Source organism: Dermacentor andersoni, chromosome 9 (genome assembly GCF_023375885.2).
Source record: "Dermacentor andersoni chromosome 9, qqDerAnde1_hic_scaffold, whole genome shotgun sequence".
NCBI lineage: Eukaryota > Metazoa > Arthropoda > Arachnida > Ixodida > Ixodidae > Dermacentor > Dermacentor andersoni.
Window position 1 is genome coordinate 122,033,902 of NC_092822.1, and position 17,257 is coordinate 122,051,158.

General features: G+C 47.3%; 1 protein-coding gene across 3 annotated transcripts in view; it reads right to left on the reverse strand.

Moving 5' to 3' along the window:
* LOC126529666 (muscle calcium channel subunit alpha-1-like) overlaps positions 1-17,257 on the reverse strand; it is a 607,411-nt gene that overhangs the window by 178,168 nt on the left and 411,986 nt on the right. For all 3 annotated transcript variants that reach the window (XM_055069938.1, XM_050177179.2, XM_055069937.1), the window contains exon 8: positions 1,650-1,843. In XM_055069938.1, the coding sequence (XP_054925913.1) occupies positions 1,650-1,843 (194 nt within the window). The remainder of the gene's footprint in view (positions 1-1,649; positions 1,844-17,257) is intronic.

The following is a 17,257-nucleotide window of genomic DNA, read 5'->3' on the forward strand; positions in this document are numbered from 1 at the left end:
TTTTTTTCTTACGAAGCACTTAAGCTTATGTTATTTCCTAAATAGCGATGTGTTTGTGAAGGAGTAGATAATTTATCTGTCTTCCTCGGCACAATATTCTCTCGCAACGAGTGGGAAGGAAAGAGCCTAGGATAGGGCTGATACGCCATGCTTGATGTGACGTTTCTTTATGGCACGGAAGAGAGCGCCGGTCTTGCCTTCTGTCGCCGTAGCGCCATAAAAGGCTCGATCGTTACTTTTCCAATGCCTCTAGCTTTCATTGTCGGCGAACAGGTTTCGCCAGATCGGGTCACTGCTGCAGTTAGCGTTTCACTTATTTCCTATGACGTAGTGCTTCATGTTGTTGCAGCGTTAGGTAGTTCGACTTCAAATTTAACAAGTCGATTTCTAGTCGCACGCGCGCAGCATGGAGCAATTGCGCACTCCCCTTTAGAGTGGCGCGAACTGGGACGTGGAGTGAAGCGGCCCTGGATAGACGCCTCACTGCACGTCGCGTTTTCTTGCGCGCTGCTCAAAAGCTGAAACCCCACTGGAACAACTGACCCAGTTTTTCATTATACTGAATCTTACGCTGTTTGCGCGTCACTAGACCTAGCTAAGCCGGAATGGGCTTCTTTAAGCACCCGCTAATAATAAGCAGGTCTTTTTCCCTGCTGAAACAGAATTTCAAATTCAATATAATCAATTTACTACTCTGACCTCGAACTACTCAACTTGACAAGCTCTATGTTAGCGTGTTAGTAGAATGCCAGCCAGCTGACTTTTTTTAGCATCGAGTGAAATTTGTTTCTCCGTGAATGCCCCACCATTCTTCCTCCTGCAGAGGCTTACAGTGTTGCAAAATTATTATTTTTTATTTCTCCCCGCAATTTGCGAATTACACAGAGGAGGACCATATTACGAAGCGCAAATTAGAAAGTTCTTGCCCGAATTATAAGTTTCCGATGGCTATATGCTCTGAGTTCACCAAGATAACGTTGACTGCTGATTAGGATAAGGGGTAATGACTAGCACAGTTAAGCACAGCTTCTAGTTAGTTACGGGTATTTAGTCCCTTCAGTAACAAATTAAGATGGGCTGTCGGTGTAAGCGTCAAATTAGCAGATACATAATTTTATTCCAACGTGTTGCATACGCCATTGGAATAAAATCAAGATGGCTGGATGTCTCCTCGTGTATATATTAGGGCGCCCTCGAAGCTACAAAGCAATCAGATTCAGATTCCGTGAACGGTCGAACTTGCAGGGCTTTTTGTTATAAATAGATATGAACCAGCTACTCAAACTACACGCACGGGTTAATTAGTGCTGCAGACATTATGAGGGAGGAAAAGCTATCCCTTCATTTTATATTGCTGACGGAACGTTGTATTTGGAGCATTCAGTCAAATATAAAAGTGTCTTTAGTAAAGTGGTCTTGTGTAGCAATACGTCGGCGGTCTGAAATTGACTGAAGTCACATTGGGTAAGCAGAGGGTTCAATCAACTAGCAGCTCAGTATTCGCGGTTTTTCTCTTGACACTATACGGGACACAACTGGCAAAAACAAATCGTGTACACATCTGAGTGCAACACGGCCGTACAGGTCAATGTATTGCGGACGCGGTGCGGTAAATAAATGCAGTACGTGATAGTGGACAATGTTCTCACGTTGTACAGGACCCCCGTCCATCCTTCGTTGGTTACGCAGGTGAAGACGGTGAGCATGGCGAGCCCGAAATTGTCGAAGTTCGTGATGCCGAAGTTGGGGCCGTCCCAGGGTCCCCGGCACACGTGACCCTTGCTAGCGTCGCACACGAAGCCCGACTCGCCGCACGGGTGGGGCTCCTCCTCCGCGAACTCCCCTGCGTAGCCCGCACCAGATGCATGAGTCATTTCTATTTCATTAGCAAGGCACACTAGGTGGTGCAGAGGAAAATGCCACCTATCGACATCTCATTCATGAAAGGACTCCATTAGATGTGAGAAAATGCTCCTATGACAACCCAAGAAGCATTAGCCCATGGATCGTAACCAAACGATCTGCAGTTAAGCGCCATGAACTACGGGAACGATTTGGAATGGGTGAAACGTTCCACTTTGCCTATGTGCTTCACCATCGCTGAGGACCTGGACCAGGCGATTGCCATCATCGTCACTATCATCATTCTACTCTTGCGTCATGTGCAGGATCAAGTCCTTTCCTGTCGATATCCAAAGGTATTCTGCCAGCTGACACCCACCTTACGGCTGTAAAATTTTTTCCATTTGATCCGGTCACCTAGTGGCCTGCCAACCCTCGACAGCGCTTCCCTTTCCTACCCTTTCCATTCTGTGACTCTCTTAGACAACAGGCTATCAGCCTGCGTAGCTTCATTTTAATGGAGTGTCATTAGGAGTGTCAAAGTGTGCCGAGACGGTCATGTGGAACAACCATTATTGCCATACACACAGAGACAGAGAGAAAATGTTATATATATATATATATATATATATATATATATATATATATATATACACGACATACGGGCTGCCTCTTCGATGAGCGAAGCGCAACGACGGTAGTCCGGAGGAGACCACTGTGAGTTGAAATATATATATATATATATATATATATATATATATATATATATATATATATATATATATATTGCAACTGACAGTGGTCTCCTCCGGACTACCGTCGTCGTTGCGCTTCGCTCCTCGAAGAGCCAGCCCGTATGTCGAGTGACCTCCTGAACAACAACACTTCGCAACGCGGTGAACGCGGGTCACACAATTCATCCGGGACCTCAAACAGCTGCGACGTAATTCTAACGCATTCCTCTCGCATTTACCACTAAGTCGCCACTTATTTCTTTCTCTTTCTATATCAATTAAAATATTATGCACCCCCTTTGCTCCGCACCGCTGCCTATGTGTCTCTAAATGTTACGCCAGTCATTCATCACTCCATCAGTCGCTGTGTGGTCCTTAGCGCATTCTCAAGCTCATTAGTTAACCTCCGGAAACCTGCCCCAAATGTTAGCACCGGTAGAGTGTAATGACTGTAAACATTTATTTTCGATATGTGGCGTCTAATGATTTATATGTTCCTTAGAGTGGAGCATTTTATTTCGTCACAAAAGTCCATCTACCTTCACCGTACCGACGACTGTCTTTGACGTTTCCTATACGTGCATCTTGATGCATCACAGCTGTAATGTAAGCCCTTAAAAGTTCTGTCGCAAAAAAAAGAAAATATAGAGACTTGCGGGATGTACGCAGCACAGTCGCAGCGTAAACTGGAGGAGCTCGATTTTCGGCACCACACGCTATACACTCATAAAAAAAATTAAACCTTTGGGTCGTATTTTGCCACACAACAATAATCCTCATCTGTCTTGTCTGCATTTTCTTTCTTTAACGCTGCGAGCTCCTTGAACTTGACATTTACTAATGAGCACGTTGCGTCAAAGAACACTGAACTGTTCTTTTTCTATCGATATTGTTTCCTTGTTTAGTGCTATTTTCTAACCACACTAGTTGGAGGATAGCGGGCTTTCTACTTTCCAGACTTGCCATGCTGTAGTAGTTAACAAACAGCAATGAATGAATGAATTTTTGATGTTTAATGGCGCAAAGCCAGGGTATGGCCAAAGAGCGCCATGTTAGTATTAATGAGTTTGCAGTGGACTGATGGGTTCTGTGAAGTTAATGTGACGTTGCTGTAAAGGGGCCTAAAAGAGTTGATGTAAATTGCACAAAACTACGTATAATAAAATTATGTCAATGACTAATGACGTGTACTATGAACATTAAAATTCATTGCGAAAGAATTATGCAATATACAAAATATGTGAGATGCTAAAATTGACTAGAGCACTACTGCCTTTTCAGAGCCCTTGAGACACAAGGGCCTAGAGGCATGTGCTCCACAAAGAAAACTATCATAGCGGCATCCTCTTGAAAGAGGATGCGCTACGAATTTAATGGTCTTGTAACATGTAGCACAACATCATTCAAAAAAGTGAGGACTGCTTTGGTATTAAAAAGCGGTTCTACACCAATAATAATAATAATAATATTTGGGGTTTTACGTGCCAAAACCACTTTCTGATTATGAGGCACGCCGTAGTGGAGGACTCCGGAAATTTTGACCACCTGGGGTTCTTGAACGTGCACCTAAATCTAAGCACACGGGTGTTTTCGCATTTCGCCCCCATCGAAATGCGGCCGCCGTGGCCGGGATTCGATCCCGCGACCTCGTGCTCAGCAGCCCAACACCATAGCCACTGAGCAACCACGGCGGGTGGTTCTACACCAAGAAATATAGCCGGATGCAGAGGAACGCAATGGCGTTATGCAAATGGAAAATGTTTCCTCCTGTCTCTTTCGGCTTCCCGGTACTCCAGGAAGACTTGGAGGACGGTCAGCCTGTCACCACATCTACCACAGGTTGGAGGCTCGTTGCCGGTCAAGAGAAAGTTATGAGTCCCAAATGTGTGTCGTATCTTTAGTCTAGTGAATAGGACATCTGTTCTTCGCGTTTTCATAGTTGCATGCCAGAAACCTAACTTCGGCTTAATTACGTGAAGCTCATTTCTCGTTGCAGCGTCCCACAAGCGTTGGCAGTGGCTTCGCAGTTTGTTTCGTAGGAAAGGCTTCATGTCGGTGGCACGGACAGCAGCAGAACGAATACCTTGTGAAGCTATTGATTTGGCGATCTTGTCGGCATGCACATTACACTCCATTCCTCTATGGCGAGGAACTCAGCATATTACTACATGTCTATGTGATCAATAGATGTTGCATAAGAGTAGGTAAAGTTCATTGAAGACAGGATTTGTATGCTTTTGTAAAAAAATCAGTGCTTTTGCCAGACTTTACGACTCTGAATATGATTGCTCTGACAATTTTTAGTTTCTTTATATGTTTTACCGCAGACAGCACTGCATAGGCTTCTGCAGTGAAGATACTTATTAGGAGGTTCAACACGTCACATTCTGAAAAAGAGGGACCAACAGCAGCATAGGATACGCCAGTTTCTGATTTTCACGCGTCTGTGTAGAATTCAGAGCAAGAGTAGCTCGATTGAAGCTCACAGAAATGCACAGCAATTTCAAGCTCAGGAGCGTGCTTCGTGACCTCTACAACGGATACGTCACATTCTATCACCTGCCACTCCCAGGGCGGTAATAACTTAGTTGCAGGTATTAGGGGATGTTCGAGTATTGGTACATCAATTTCTCCGCAAAGTTCTCTTACACGCAGTGACAAAGGAAGTCGGACAGAGGGTCTGTTGCGAAAAAGTGTTTCACACGTCAAGTCGTTAAGCGTTGTGAAACACGGGTGTTCTTTATTAGAGCGCACTTTGAGAAAATAGGTGAAGCTGATGTATGTTATCTGAAGATGGGGTGCCAACTCATCTGACTTTACGTATAGACTTTCGACAGGGCTTGTTCTAAATGCGCCAGTGGCCAGCCGGATACCCAGATGGTGAACGGATTCTAACGTCTTTAGCGCGCTCGGGGTGGCATAGTGATATACTTCGGCACCATAGTCTATTCGCGATCGAACTAGGCTCCTCTAAAGATTCAACAGGCACTTCCTGTCGCTACCCCATGTTGGGTGGGATACGATTTTAAGTAAGTTCATTGTTTTTAGACATTTTGCTTTAAGATATTTTGTGCGGAATGAAAGTAAGCGTGGAGTCAAGTATAACACCTAGTAATTTGTGTTCTTTGTTCATAGGTATTTGTTGCCCATATATTTCGACAGTGGGATCTGTAGCAAGCCCTTTCTTCCTAGTGAAAAGAACGCAAGAACTTTTGTTGGGGTTCACTTTGAACCCATTTTCGGCTGCTCACTTCGAAACTTTGTTCAAGCACTGTTCCACTTGTCTCTCACAGACAGTTAGGTTGCAGGATTTGAAACCTACTTGTATGTCGTCTACGTAGATGGAATAAAAAAATTGATGGTGGTAATGCTTTACGAAGCGTGTTAATTTTAACGACAAAGAGCGTGCAACTCCGTACGCCTCCCTAGGGTACCCCAGTTTCCTGTATCAATGTACGCGGCAGTGCATTACCTATTTTCACCCGGAATGTACGGTTATGTAGGTAGCTTTCTACTATGTGTAACATAGTGCCGCGTATGCCCTGCGTCGATAGGCCGCACAGGATTCCGTAGCGCCAAGTTGTATCGTATGCCTCTTCCATATTGAGAAACGTGGATAAGTGGGATTGTTTATGCACGAAGACATCGCGAATGTTTGGTTCGATGCGCACTGAGATGGTAGGTTGTAGATCGTCCTACTCTAAAATCACACTGATATGGACCAAGCAACTTATTTAATTCAAGGAAGTGTAAAAGTCGACGGTTTATTATTCTTTCAAAAAGTTTGCATATACAACTTGTGAGGGCAATTGGGCGGTAACTTGTTACTAATGTGGGGTCTTTGCCCTGTTTCAGAATCGGAACGACAAGGGCTTCTTTACCTCCTTCGACAAGGGAGGTACCCCGCAGCCCATATAGCGTTAAAAAGTGCTAGCAGAGAAATTTGAGTATCAAGGTGTTTAATCATGCCGTACATGATCCTGTTCGGTCCAGATCCAGAGCTTTGACATGCAGTAAGGGAGGCTCTCAACTCGGCAATGTTAAAAGGCGCGTTAAAGGGTTCATTCTGTCTGCATTTGCGGTGGACAGCCTTGCGTTCTGCTACTTGTTTGTGTTTCAGGAATGCCTTGGTATGATGATCAGAACTGGAAACGCGCTGAAAGTGTTCGCCAAGAGCGTCAGATTGGTCTTCCAAGCGGTTCGTTTCACCGTTCACTAGGGGCAAAGGATAAATTTCTTGTTCCGTTAGCCTTTTAAGCCTATCCAATACTTCAGCTTCTAGAGTATACGAATTTATACCCGAGAGAAAGCTCTGCCAGCATCTCCTCATTGCCTGTCGTCGCGTCCTTCTTCCCTGTGATTTAACCTGTTTAAGTTATATTAAATTATCGGCTGTAGGACTTTCATGTAGCTTGCTCCAAGCTCTATTTTGTCTCTTCCGTGCCTCTCTAAGATCGTCGTTCCACCAGGGGACCCGTTTTTTGGATGAAGTGCCTCTTGTTTCAGGAATGAACTTTTCAGCGGCGTCGATGATAAAAGCGGTGAAGTATGAAACAGCATGATCTATAGTAAAATGATCCATAAAATCCCGTGATATATGTATGGACTCCCTAAAACGTTCCCAGTCAGCTGAGGCCAGTTTCCAGCGAGGAAAGTGTGGAGGGAAATCACGTTTGTTTAGGAAGTTCAGCGTTACTGGGAAATGATCACTTCCGAATGGATTTTAAATTACACACCATTCTAAATCACGGAAGATACAAGCGGAGCCGATCACCACGTCTATTGAGTACGAGTTATGATGTGGATTAAAATACGTTGGTTCTTTCTTATTAAAGAGACGCGCACCGAAGGTTAATAGGAAACTTTCAATGAGTCGACCTCTCGCGTGGCATCGTGAGTCTCCCCACATCGTGTTATGTGCGTTAAAATCTCCCACGAGTATGTAAGGCTCGGGAAGCTGATCAATTAGATTATAAAAGACTGTCTTTTCGAGATGATGGCTCGGGGGTGTAGAAATTGTGCATACAGTGACCAACTTATTAAAACAAATGGCCCGAACTGACACTGCCTCAAGTGGTGTCTGAAGGGTGGCGTGTCGGCAAACTACTGCCTTGTCGCTACTATTGCTACACCGCCGGAGGCATCCGCCCCGTCACGGTCTTTTCGGAAGATGGTGTAGTTTCGAAGAAAATTTGTGTTGGTAGGTTTGAGATGTGTCTCTTGAACACACAGCAACTTGGGATTGTGTTTGTGTAGTAGTTCTCTAATGTCGGCGAGGTTATGTAGAAGTCTTCACTGTAGCATATGTGATTCCATTATAAGTGTATTTGGTGCTGTGTGTTTAAGAGACTGAGATTAGTTCACGGGCCCTTTGGAGGCGCTTTGGCGCTGGTGGCGCCGTCTGGCTGGTCGTTGCGTCCATTGTCTCTTGCAAGGCGTTGTACATGCGCTCTTCTTAGCAATTTGAGACCTTTGAGGCCACCTGCCCGGAGGTGGACGGTCCTTTCTGCTGGGGCGGCTGGAGGCTGGGGAACTTTGATGACGTTCTGCTCACTGAGTCCCTCCAGGAGTTCAGCTTCAGTCAGCTCCAAGAGATCATCATCAGAGACTACGCCACGGGTGATATTCATAGTACGATGCGGAATTACTGTTACTTGGGCGTCCCCAAATGACGCTAGAGTGGGTAGCTTTTCATATTGTTTCTGGTTGCGGAGCTCCAAGAGGAGATCACCGCTTGCCATCCTGGATACCTTATAACCTGTACCAAAAACTTGGGTGAGAGACTTAGACACGAGGAATGGTGAAATTGTTCGCACGGGTTTGTCTGGTTGTTCCGAGTGGATTACATGGAAACGAGGAAACTTTCTTTTCGACGGGCAAAAAGCTCGAAGACATCATCGGTGCGCCCCCTTTTCAGGGAGCGATCAGGTAGTGGGGGAAGGAAGTAGCCATAAGAGAGAGTAATTTCGGCAGTAACGCCAGCCACCCACCGTGGAGACGCTGCAGGACCTGTGAAACACGGTCTGCAAGCACCAGCTCTACATTACCGCTATAAACGAAATGAAATAACCTAGGTTGGCTATTCACACAAGGTTAACCTTTGCTGCCTGGAAAAATTGGAAGTAAAGGGAAGCCACAAAAAGACAGGAAAAATCGAAAGTGAGAGAAAGACGAATGTTGGAGGGAGAGAGGGACAGGAAAAGGCAACTACCGATTTCCCCCGGCTGGGTCCGTCCGGGGGTGCCGCCTATGTGAAGCAGAGGCCAAAGAGGTGTGTTACCTTCGCCGGGGGGCCTTAAAGGTCCGAACACCCGGCATCGGCTCATCCCCCAGGATCCCCGTTTCTCAAGACACGGCTAAGCCGCGCACGGCTACACGCGGGAGGGTCCAACCCTCATGTGCTCGGTTATGTGGTATCGCAACGCACCAAACGCCTGCTGATGCGGACGCCCCTGCAGTGAGGGGCGTCTCGTGGTGGGAAAGGAAGGCCCACCCAAGACAAGGTGAAGAAAACAAACAGCAAAAAAAAAAAACTCGATACAAGAGAAGCAGGTGTTGTGGCATTATATATATATATATATATATATACACGGAAATGCAAGAATATTGCCGCGAGACAGAAGAAGTCTGCAGCATTAGGCCGGCACCGCTGGACCGTAAGATTCACCATGTACCTTCCAGAATGTTACGAAGAAAATGAAAAGAGGCTGTAGCTGTAGCGAAGTTTCTGAGAATAGCAAGTGGAAGATAGACGGAATGTGTGCGGCTCGGCTAGTTGGTAATTCATTATACTGCGGCCAGATGGCAGAAAGAACGAACGAACACAAGCGCTGACCTCCAACTAAGGATGTATTTAGAAGTGCACATGCATATGTAGACATTCTCGAAGGCGTGATCATAATCAAACTTTCATTTTACCACGTCGCTAAGGGGAAGTAAAAACAGAAAGAACAAAAAATATTAAAACAACTAAAACCACACATCATTCACTTGTGAGAAACCAAGGTAGATTAGGAGCGCGCATCACTTTCTGCGCCTTCAAGATAGGCAAATTGGAACGCGTGCCTGCTAAGGCACGTGGTGGACAGGCAGGGCGAATTTCTCATATAGTTTTCCGTCGTTCAACTGTTTATCAGCTCGCCAGGCCGTGCGAGTCGCAGGCAGGAAAGGCCCAAAGAAGGCATCAGAGCTTGTGAGCCAGTCCACGAGTCACCTGTTGCAGGCTCGTGGTGTCAGTAACTCATTAGCACCAGACACAAGACACCTCGGCATTCGCGAATCGGGTCGTTACGAAACGCCTCCCGAGGCAGCTCATCGCCGACGTGAGGCTCGACGCGGTTATTCTCTCGGCAGCTTCCGCCGCCGAAGAAATGAGAGTAAGTCGAACACGTGCACGCGTGGCATTTCGCAGATGCCTTTACATAACACATCAGAGGCCCTTCAGAAAGAAAGCCCTAGCGAAAAAAAAAAACAAGGGCATCAAGGTGTTACGCTGCCCCACCCTCCTCCTTTTTCCGTTCTGATTTTCTTTCCCCTTCGTCGGCGGCGGCTTTATCTTCGCGTTCGCTATTCTTGGCCTCGGACTATGCATCGGAAAAGATTACGCAGGGCGCGCTCGACCAGCGCACGTTACGAAAGCCAGAAGCCGAACAAAGACGCTAAATTGCGGGCCGCAGTTATCCCAAGGTCGGTGTCCAGTTACTGCCGCTGCCATGGCACCCAGACAACAAAACACGTCGCCGAGTTGAAGTTCTAGGAATTGCTGAGAAAAACAGGAGAGTGGCATCACAAAAGAGGAAGCTTTAGCTCGGGTGCTCCTATCTAAATACAGGTAAAAGGAGAATTCACTTTTCTCGGCAACCACTGCGCCAAATTTGGCGAGGTTTGTTGCATTTAAAAGAAAAACAGGAAATCTAATGACTGCTGGTTTCGAGTTTTCCATTTAGGTCGTCAATTATTTATTACGAATTCACAAAAATGGAAAATTTTCAGGAGACAACACTATCAAGTTTACAACTCGGTAACTCGGCAACGAAAAACGATAATAAAAGTCTGTGAATTGCTTGTAATAGTACATCTAAAATGGACAAAATTGATATGTTACACATGAATCTAAAAAAAAATTTGTAATATGGAAATACAGCTTTTGCAGAACCCTTGTAAACAACGCAACAAATTCACACAAGATATAAAATGACATACTGAATTTGTCTGCTTTCAATGACTCCGTTTACAGAACCGCCATATTTGTTCTTGATGCAAAGCTATGACTCTGTAAACTTCCTGCTTTTATTTTTCTCAAAGATTGGTATATTTGAAGATCTTTCTCACAAAATTCAGGACATAAATCGAAATTCCGCTTCCAACAGATACTAGGATTTAACTTTTTCTCTCAAATGCAACAAATTTCTTTAAAATCGGCCCAGGGGTTACCTCAGAAAAACGTTTTTGCGTTTTACATGTATTTTAATAGGCTGCGTCAGAGTTGGGCCCGAGCTACAGCTTCCTGTTAAGAGAGCGTTATCTTGGGCTGACAAGGAGTCCCTAGTACCAACGTTTATAAATCGCGCTTTTATTACCCAACTATCGGACGCTCCATAGGAGACTCCCACTTGGCACCAAGCCAGCGGTTCTTTATAAATCCAGGTGGTCGCGAAATTTTTCTTTAGAACGCAGGTTCGTATGCATAATTTTGATGAACTCGTGCGATAAACTTCTTCGAGCAGAACAGCTGTTTCCCCGTCTGCGCAATAAGAAACTAAACACAGTTTGCAGAAGCATATTGGAATTGTTGTGGTCCATTTGTTTCTTTCTCTCTCTCTCTCTCTCTCTCTATATATATATATATATATATATATATATATATATATATATATATATAATTTCGCTGAAAGTTCTGTAGGTCTGGTGCATAGATAGTTGAAGAAACGAAGGGGCACACTTATGAAAATCGCATGTTTAATGGTTTAACCTTTCGGCCGTGCCACGGCAGTGCTAGGCCGCCCGCCAGAAGACCAGTAAAGCGCGGCAGTCTCTTTGGGCCGCGATCGAGCGCGTACTACTAGTTCGTCGTCTTCCTCTTCCACACTTCACCATGCCGACGCCGAAAATCTCCAGTACAATCACTCCCCGCACAGAAAGGAGCCATCCCGGCGACCTAGGGAAAAGACAGCATATAGGCGGGTCATAGCATGGTTTAAGCCGTGCTCCATAACCTATTTTGCGCTCTCGGCAGTATTGATCAGAAGACCGCTCGAGCGGCTCGATGACATAGTTCACGGGTGATGTTAGCTGCAGCACGTGGTAGGGGTCGCGGTAGTTTGATAGAAATTTACTGGATTGGCCGGGAGGAGTGACCGGGACCCGAAGCCAAACAAGCGTTCCAGGGGAATTGCGGGCACTAGGAGCGGATGCGTCATGGCGATATTTTTGGCGTCTCTGATCTTGAGTAGTAAAAAATGAGCGAGGTGGCGACATCCTTCAGCATAAGCAGCAGGTTCTGAAACAGGTTTCGCATCAGAAGCGTCGGGACGGTAGGGTAGAATGGTGTCCATGAAGCAGGAAGGTTCTCGTCTACAGATAACAAAGGAGAGAAGCTGGTGGTAGTTTGCGGGGCAGAGTTGTACGCGTAAGTGACGAAAGGAATGACCCGGTCCCAATTGGAGTGATCGCAGGACACATGCATCGTAAGCATGTCACCGAGCGTACGATTGAAACGTTCCGTCATGCCGTTAGTTCGAGGATGGCAGGCGGAAGCGGTGCGGCGAACGATGTTACACTCGCCCAGCAGGGCCTCGATTGCACTGGAGATAAAGACGTGGCCACGGTCACTAATTCACGTGGTGCACCATGTTGCAGAATCAGATGGCGAAGAAAGAAGCAAGCGATATCTTTCACGGTGGAAACCGGCAGTGCAGATGTTTCGGCGTACCGTATGAGATAGTCTACGGCAACAATGATCCACCGGCTACCATCAGGAGTGTTTGGAAGGGGGTCGTAAATACCAGTGTCAACATGGTCTAATGGTCAGGCCGGGCAAGGTAAATGTTTCAGGGGACTTGCCGAACTCTGAGAAGGCGTCTTGCTGCGTTGATACGTAGCGCATGAGCGACGTACTGGCGAACTGATGTTTACATGCCTCGCCAGTAATATAGGGAAAACACGGGGAAGGCGGACGATGGAAATTCAAGACTGTTGGCCAGAGACGCCGTGAAGTCAAGCATTTATTCGGACGGCAACATGAACATAACAGACAGCAATGATTCAGTGGCTTCGCCTTAGAAAGGGAGCATGGGTGCAGCCGAGGCATGCAATTGGCTAGCGATACAATAGCACATGTGAACAGTGACCGCGTGCATCAGATACGCGGCCCACAGTGACAAGAGACAAAACGCTTGATAAACGTGATAATCCATCTGCATTGGCTATCTTTGTTCCTGGTCAGTGCAAAATACCAAAACTGTAGTTTGCAAGAAAAATTCCCCAGCGATGCACACTAGCTGCAGCTACTGCATTTGTGTGGTGCTTTGCCTCAAATATGACTGTGAGCGACTGGTGATCAGTAATTACACTTAAAGTATGTCTGTACAGATATGTATGAAATTTCTTCACTCCAAAAACAACTGCGAGAGCTTCTTTTTCCACTTGCGCGTAATTACGCTCAACAGGCGTCATCGTCCGCGATGCAAACGCGATCGGTTGCTCTCCGCCCTCAGCCCCGTGCGACTGCACTGCGCCTAAGCCGTAAGCAGAAGCGTCACATGTCAGCTGTATTTCCTTCGTTACATCATACAGTATCAAGACCGTGTCTTCACTGATCGAATTCTTACAGCGACTGAAGCATGCGTCACACTGGCTCGACCATTTCCATGTGTTGCCCTTGCGCAACAGGTGGTGGAGAGGTTCTAGCACATTTGCTAGGTCAGGCAAAAATTTGGCGTAGTAGTTTACTAGGCCCAAAAATGCCTTTAGCTGAGTCACATTACCTGAGTCTACCTGGAAAGGTCTAACCTCTCCAGGTAGACTTCGATATTGCCAGAGTCTGGGCAGAACTGGGCCAAAGATCCCAGGGTGGTGGCCATCACTGATGTCCTCGCTTGCCGTGGCGTCGTTGCCGTTTCCTCAGGCTTGGCCATTGCCTCTGCCCGAACGATCCCATCCTCGTCGCCATGTTGGCCAGAGACGCCGTGAAGTCAAGCATTTATTCGGACAGCAACATGAACATAACAGACAACAATGATTCAGTGGCTTCGCCTTATAAAGGGAGCATGGGTGCAGCCGAGGCATGCAATTGGCTAGCGATGCAATAGCACATGTGAACAGTGACCGCGTGCATCAGATACGCGGCCCACAGTGACAAGAGACAATACGCTTGATAAACGTTGCACAGATACAACAAAGACGATGAGCAAAACGTGAACAAGGTGAAAGCAGAAGCGAACGTTTCGACACGTCGTCGTCGATACGCGGTAGAGAATAGCCATCTTTGCAGGTAATCTTGTTTAGCCGGCGGTAATCGACGCCAAATCTGATTGAGCTATCCTTTTTCCGCACCAGCCCGACCGGATACGCCAAAGACCACTGGAAGGGCTGGATCACATCTCTTTAAAGCACCTCGTCAACGTGTTCATTAATGACACGACGTTCGGCTGCGGAAACACGGTATGGACGCTGGCGCAGCGGAGCATTGTTACCGGTGTCAATACGCTGCGCAACCGCTGACATGCGCCACAAGTAAGGTTGGCCGAGGTCGAAAGAAGCATGGAAACGTTCAAGTTCAGCAACTTACCGCGTTGAGCTGGCGTAAGCCGGTCATTGACAGTATGCAAGAAAACGTCTGGGGAACGTGAGGATTGTACAACAGCAGAGGTAACGGCACCTATAGGCAGTGGTTCCTTATCGGGAGGTAGACAACATGGAAGAATGACGTCAAAAGTGTCGAGATGTCCCACACATTCACGGTGTAATAGAGTTGAAGAACAGGGAAATAAATTGCACGCATAAACTGTAGCGGAACCATCGGCGACTATGACGACAGCAAACGGGAGAAGAAGGTACCGTCGACGCGAAAAATCTCCAGGTGGTCTAGAAAGGGCAGTGGTAGTCGTGGCGGAGACAGAGTCACAAGATACGGGCACCAAGGCGGCAGAGAAATGAGAGATAATGACGTCAGTGGCGACGACCGCTTTAGGAGAACGGTTCGGGAGATCGGTGGTGGTGTCACTGAACAGAGACAAAGCCAGTTGCGCACGAGCGCAGTCGAGAACAGCATGATGCGCGGAAAGTCCCAATCAATAACGTAACGCGAAGCACGGCGAAGAAACGACGAATTGAACAAAGTATAGTACATCCTGAATCATAACACGAGCGGTACATGCGGCCGAAGGCTTGACTTGCTGCGAGCTTGCCGTGCGTAGTGAAACATCTGGAACAGGAACCATCACTTTTTTTTGCGTTTGCGGCAGAGGTCTTGCGTTTGCTGCAGAGGTTTTTGCGTTTGCGGCAGCAACAAGCGCAACCAGCGTCCTAGAGGATTCGTTTTTGAATACAGTGAGTTTCATGCCGCGAGGCAGCACTGCAGGCTGCCTCCACTGAACTTTTAATGGTCCACACATTTGCGCGTCCTTCGACTACAGGCACCACCCAATGGGAAACTAACATGTTCTTTTTTTGTTTTTTTTTACACAAGTCAATTGAATCGGTTCCAACGTGGCATCGAACGTGGTAAGGTCGTTACTAGAAGAGGTTACTTACTGGAACGCGCACAGCAAAAAATGCAGGAACGAAAGTGTCCTCGGAGACGACAAAGATGCATTCATCACGTGATGAATTCTCCAAGAGCGCAGCTGGGAAACTATCGCGGACGTAAAGGTGCCCACTTTTACAGCCAACAGTTGCCCCACACTCCAGCAAAAAATCGATTCCCGAAATATCATGTGTGGATCGTGTAATAACCGCGAATTCTGTGTTAAACACTTTGCCACACAAAGACACTTCCGCAGTACAGACTCCCACAGAACACAACGCATCACCACTCGCACCGCGGAATGTCACACCACGGCTTAAAGTAAACATCACTTTCAATCCAAGCATCCTCTTGGAATTGACATTCATCAGAGATATCTTCGCGCCTGTATCCATAAGTGCCATGGTAGGTACGTCATCAACAAGTACATCAACTTTGTTCTTGAGCATAAACACTGACGGGAGTATATCTGTCGATAGTGCACGGTATCTCGCGGCCTCACCCCCATTGGCCGCACCGACTAATTTCCCGGCGGCGGTACTGCGTGCGTCGCCGCGGCGACAGGGATCCTGCAGCACGGGGAGCTCGTGGCGGCGTCAAGCTTCGATCAGAGGCTGGCAAGGGGCGGCGTAAACCGCGACGTGTACGTGATGGCCATGGTGTAGAGCACGGGCGGTCGAAACGCTGGAAAGAGGGCTCTCGCTGGTATTAAAGGCGGTAGTTGCAAAAGTGCGAGATGTGACCCGAGACGCCACAGCTGTAGCACACCGGAAGGGGTCGAAACACCCGTGGCAGCTCGGAGTGACCGGGCCTTTCAGAAGGAATTGACTGTTAGTATCGCTCTTCACGGGGACGGTAGCGAGCCGACGTTCGTTGAGAGAAAGGCGAAGAGCGAAAACGGCGTTCGTAATTGCAGGGTGATCGATATGAGTACCCAAATCGCAGTGTTTCTTGGTATTAATCGACGACATCTGCTGTATTAACTGATGGCTGCCATGGGGCTGGAACGGCCGGCGTTCGCGTGCGTTCTCTTTCTGCTGCATAGACATCCTGAAAGCCACCGGGGCAATAAGAGACTTGCTGACATCGAAGCAGTTCTTCTCTTACAATCTGCCGTATTGTCGAATATAGGTCAGTAGGCAGCATTGTATCGACCTTGGCCACTGTTGGGACGTTCGACAGACGGCCAAATTTCGAAGCTATCCCTCGCATCTTCAGCGTTTCAAATGTACGACAGAGCTGCATTACTTCGGACATGGAGTTCAGGTTCTCTTTGCCAATCAGGAAATTGTACGCGTCTTCGGCAGCTCCTTAAGAACGTGTCCAACCTTGTCCTCGTCAGGGATCCTGGGATTCACTATCTTGCACAACTTCAAAATTTCTTCTATATATGTGGTACATGTCTCCCCTGGAAGCTGGGCCCTCTGAGCCAATGCCTGCTCCGCTCGCTTTTTCTTGGCGTTAGAATCGCCGAGGCACTTCTGCACTTCCTCAACAAAAGGATCCCAAGTTGGGAACATGTCCTGGTGGTTTTCATACCACATGAGAGCGGTGCTACTTAGCGAAAACACATGACTGAGCGGCGCTGCCGAGTCATAGCCGTTGCTTCTGCTCACCCGCTTGCAATTATTGAGCCACTCATCGACGTGTTCTCGTGAGGTCACGTATTTTTCCTTCAGTGACCCGTGTGTGTGTGTGTGTGTGTGTGTGTGTGTGTGTGTGTGTGTGTGTGTGTGTGTGCGTGTGCGTGTGCGTGTGCGTGTGCGTGTGCGTGTGCGCGTGCGTGCGTGCGTGCGTGCGTGCGTGCGTGCGTGTGCGTGCGTGCGTGCGTGCGTGCGTGCGTGCGCCTGTGTGTGTGCGTGTGTGTCAAAATTTATCGTCGATCCAAATAACGTCGATCAGCCCACGTGGTGCTTTCTTACAGGGTGTGCAAATG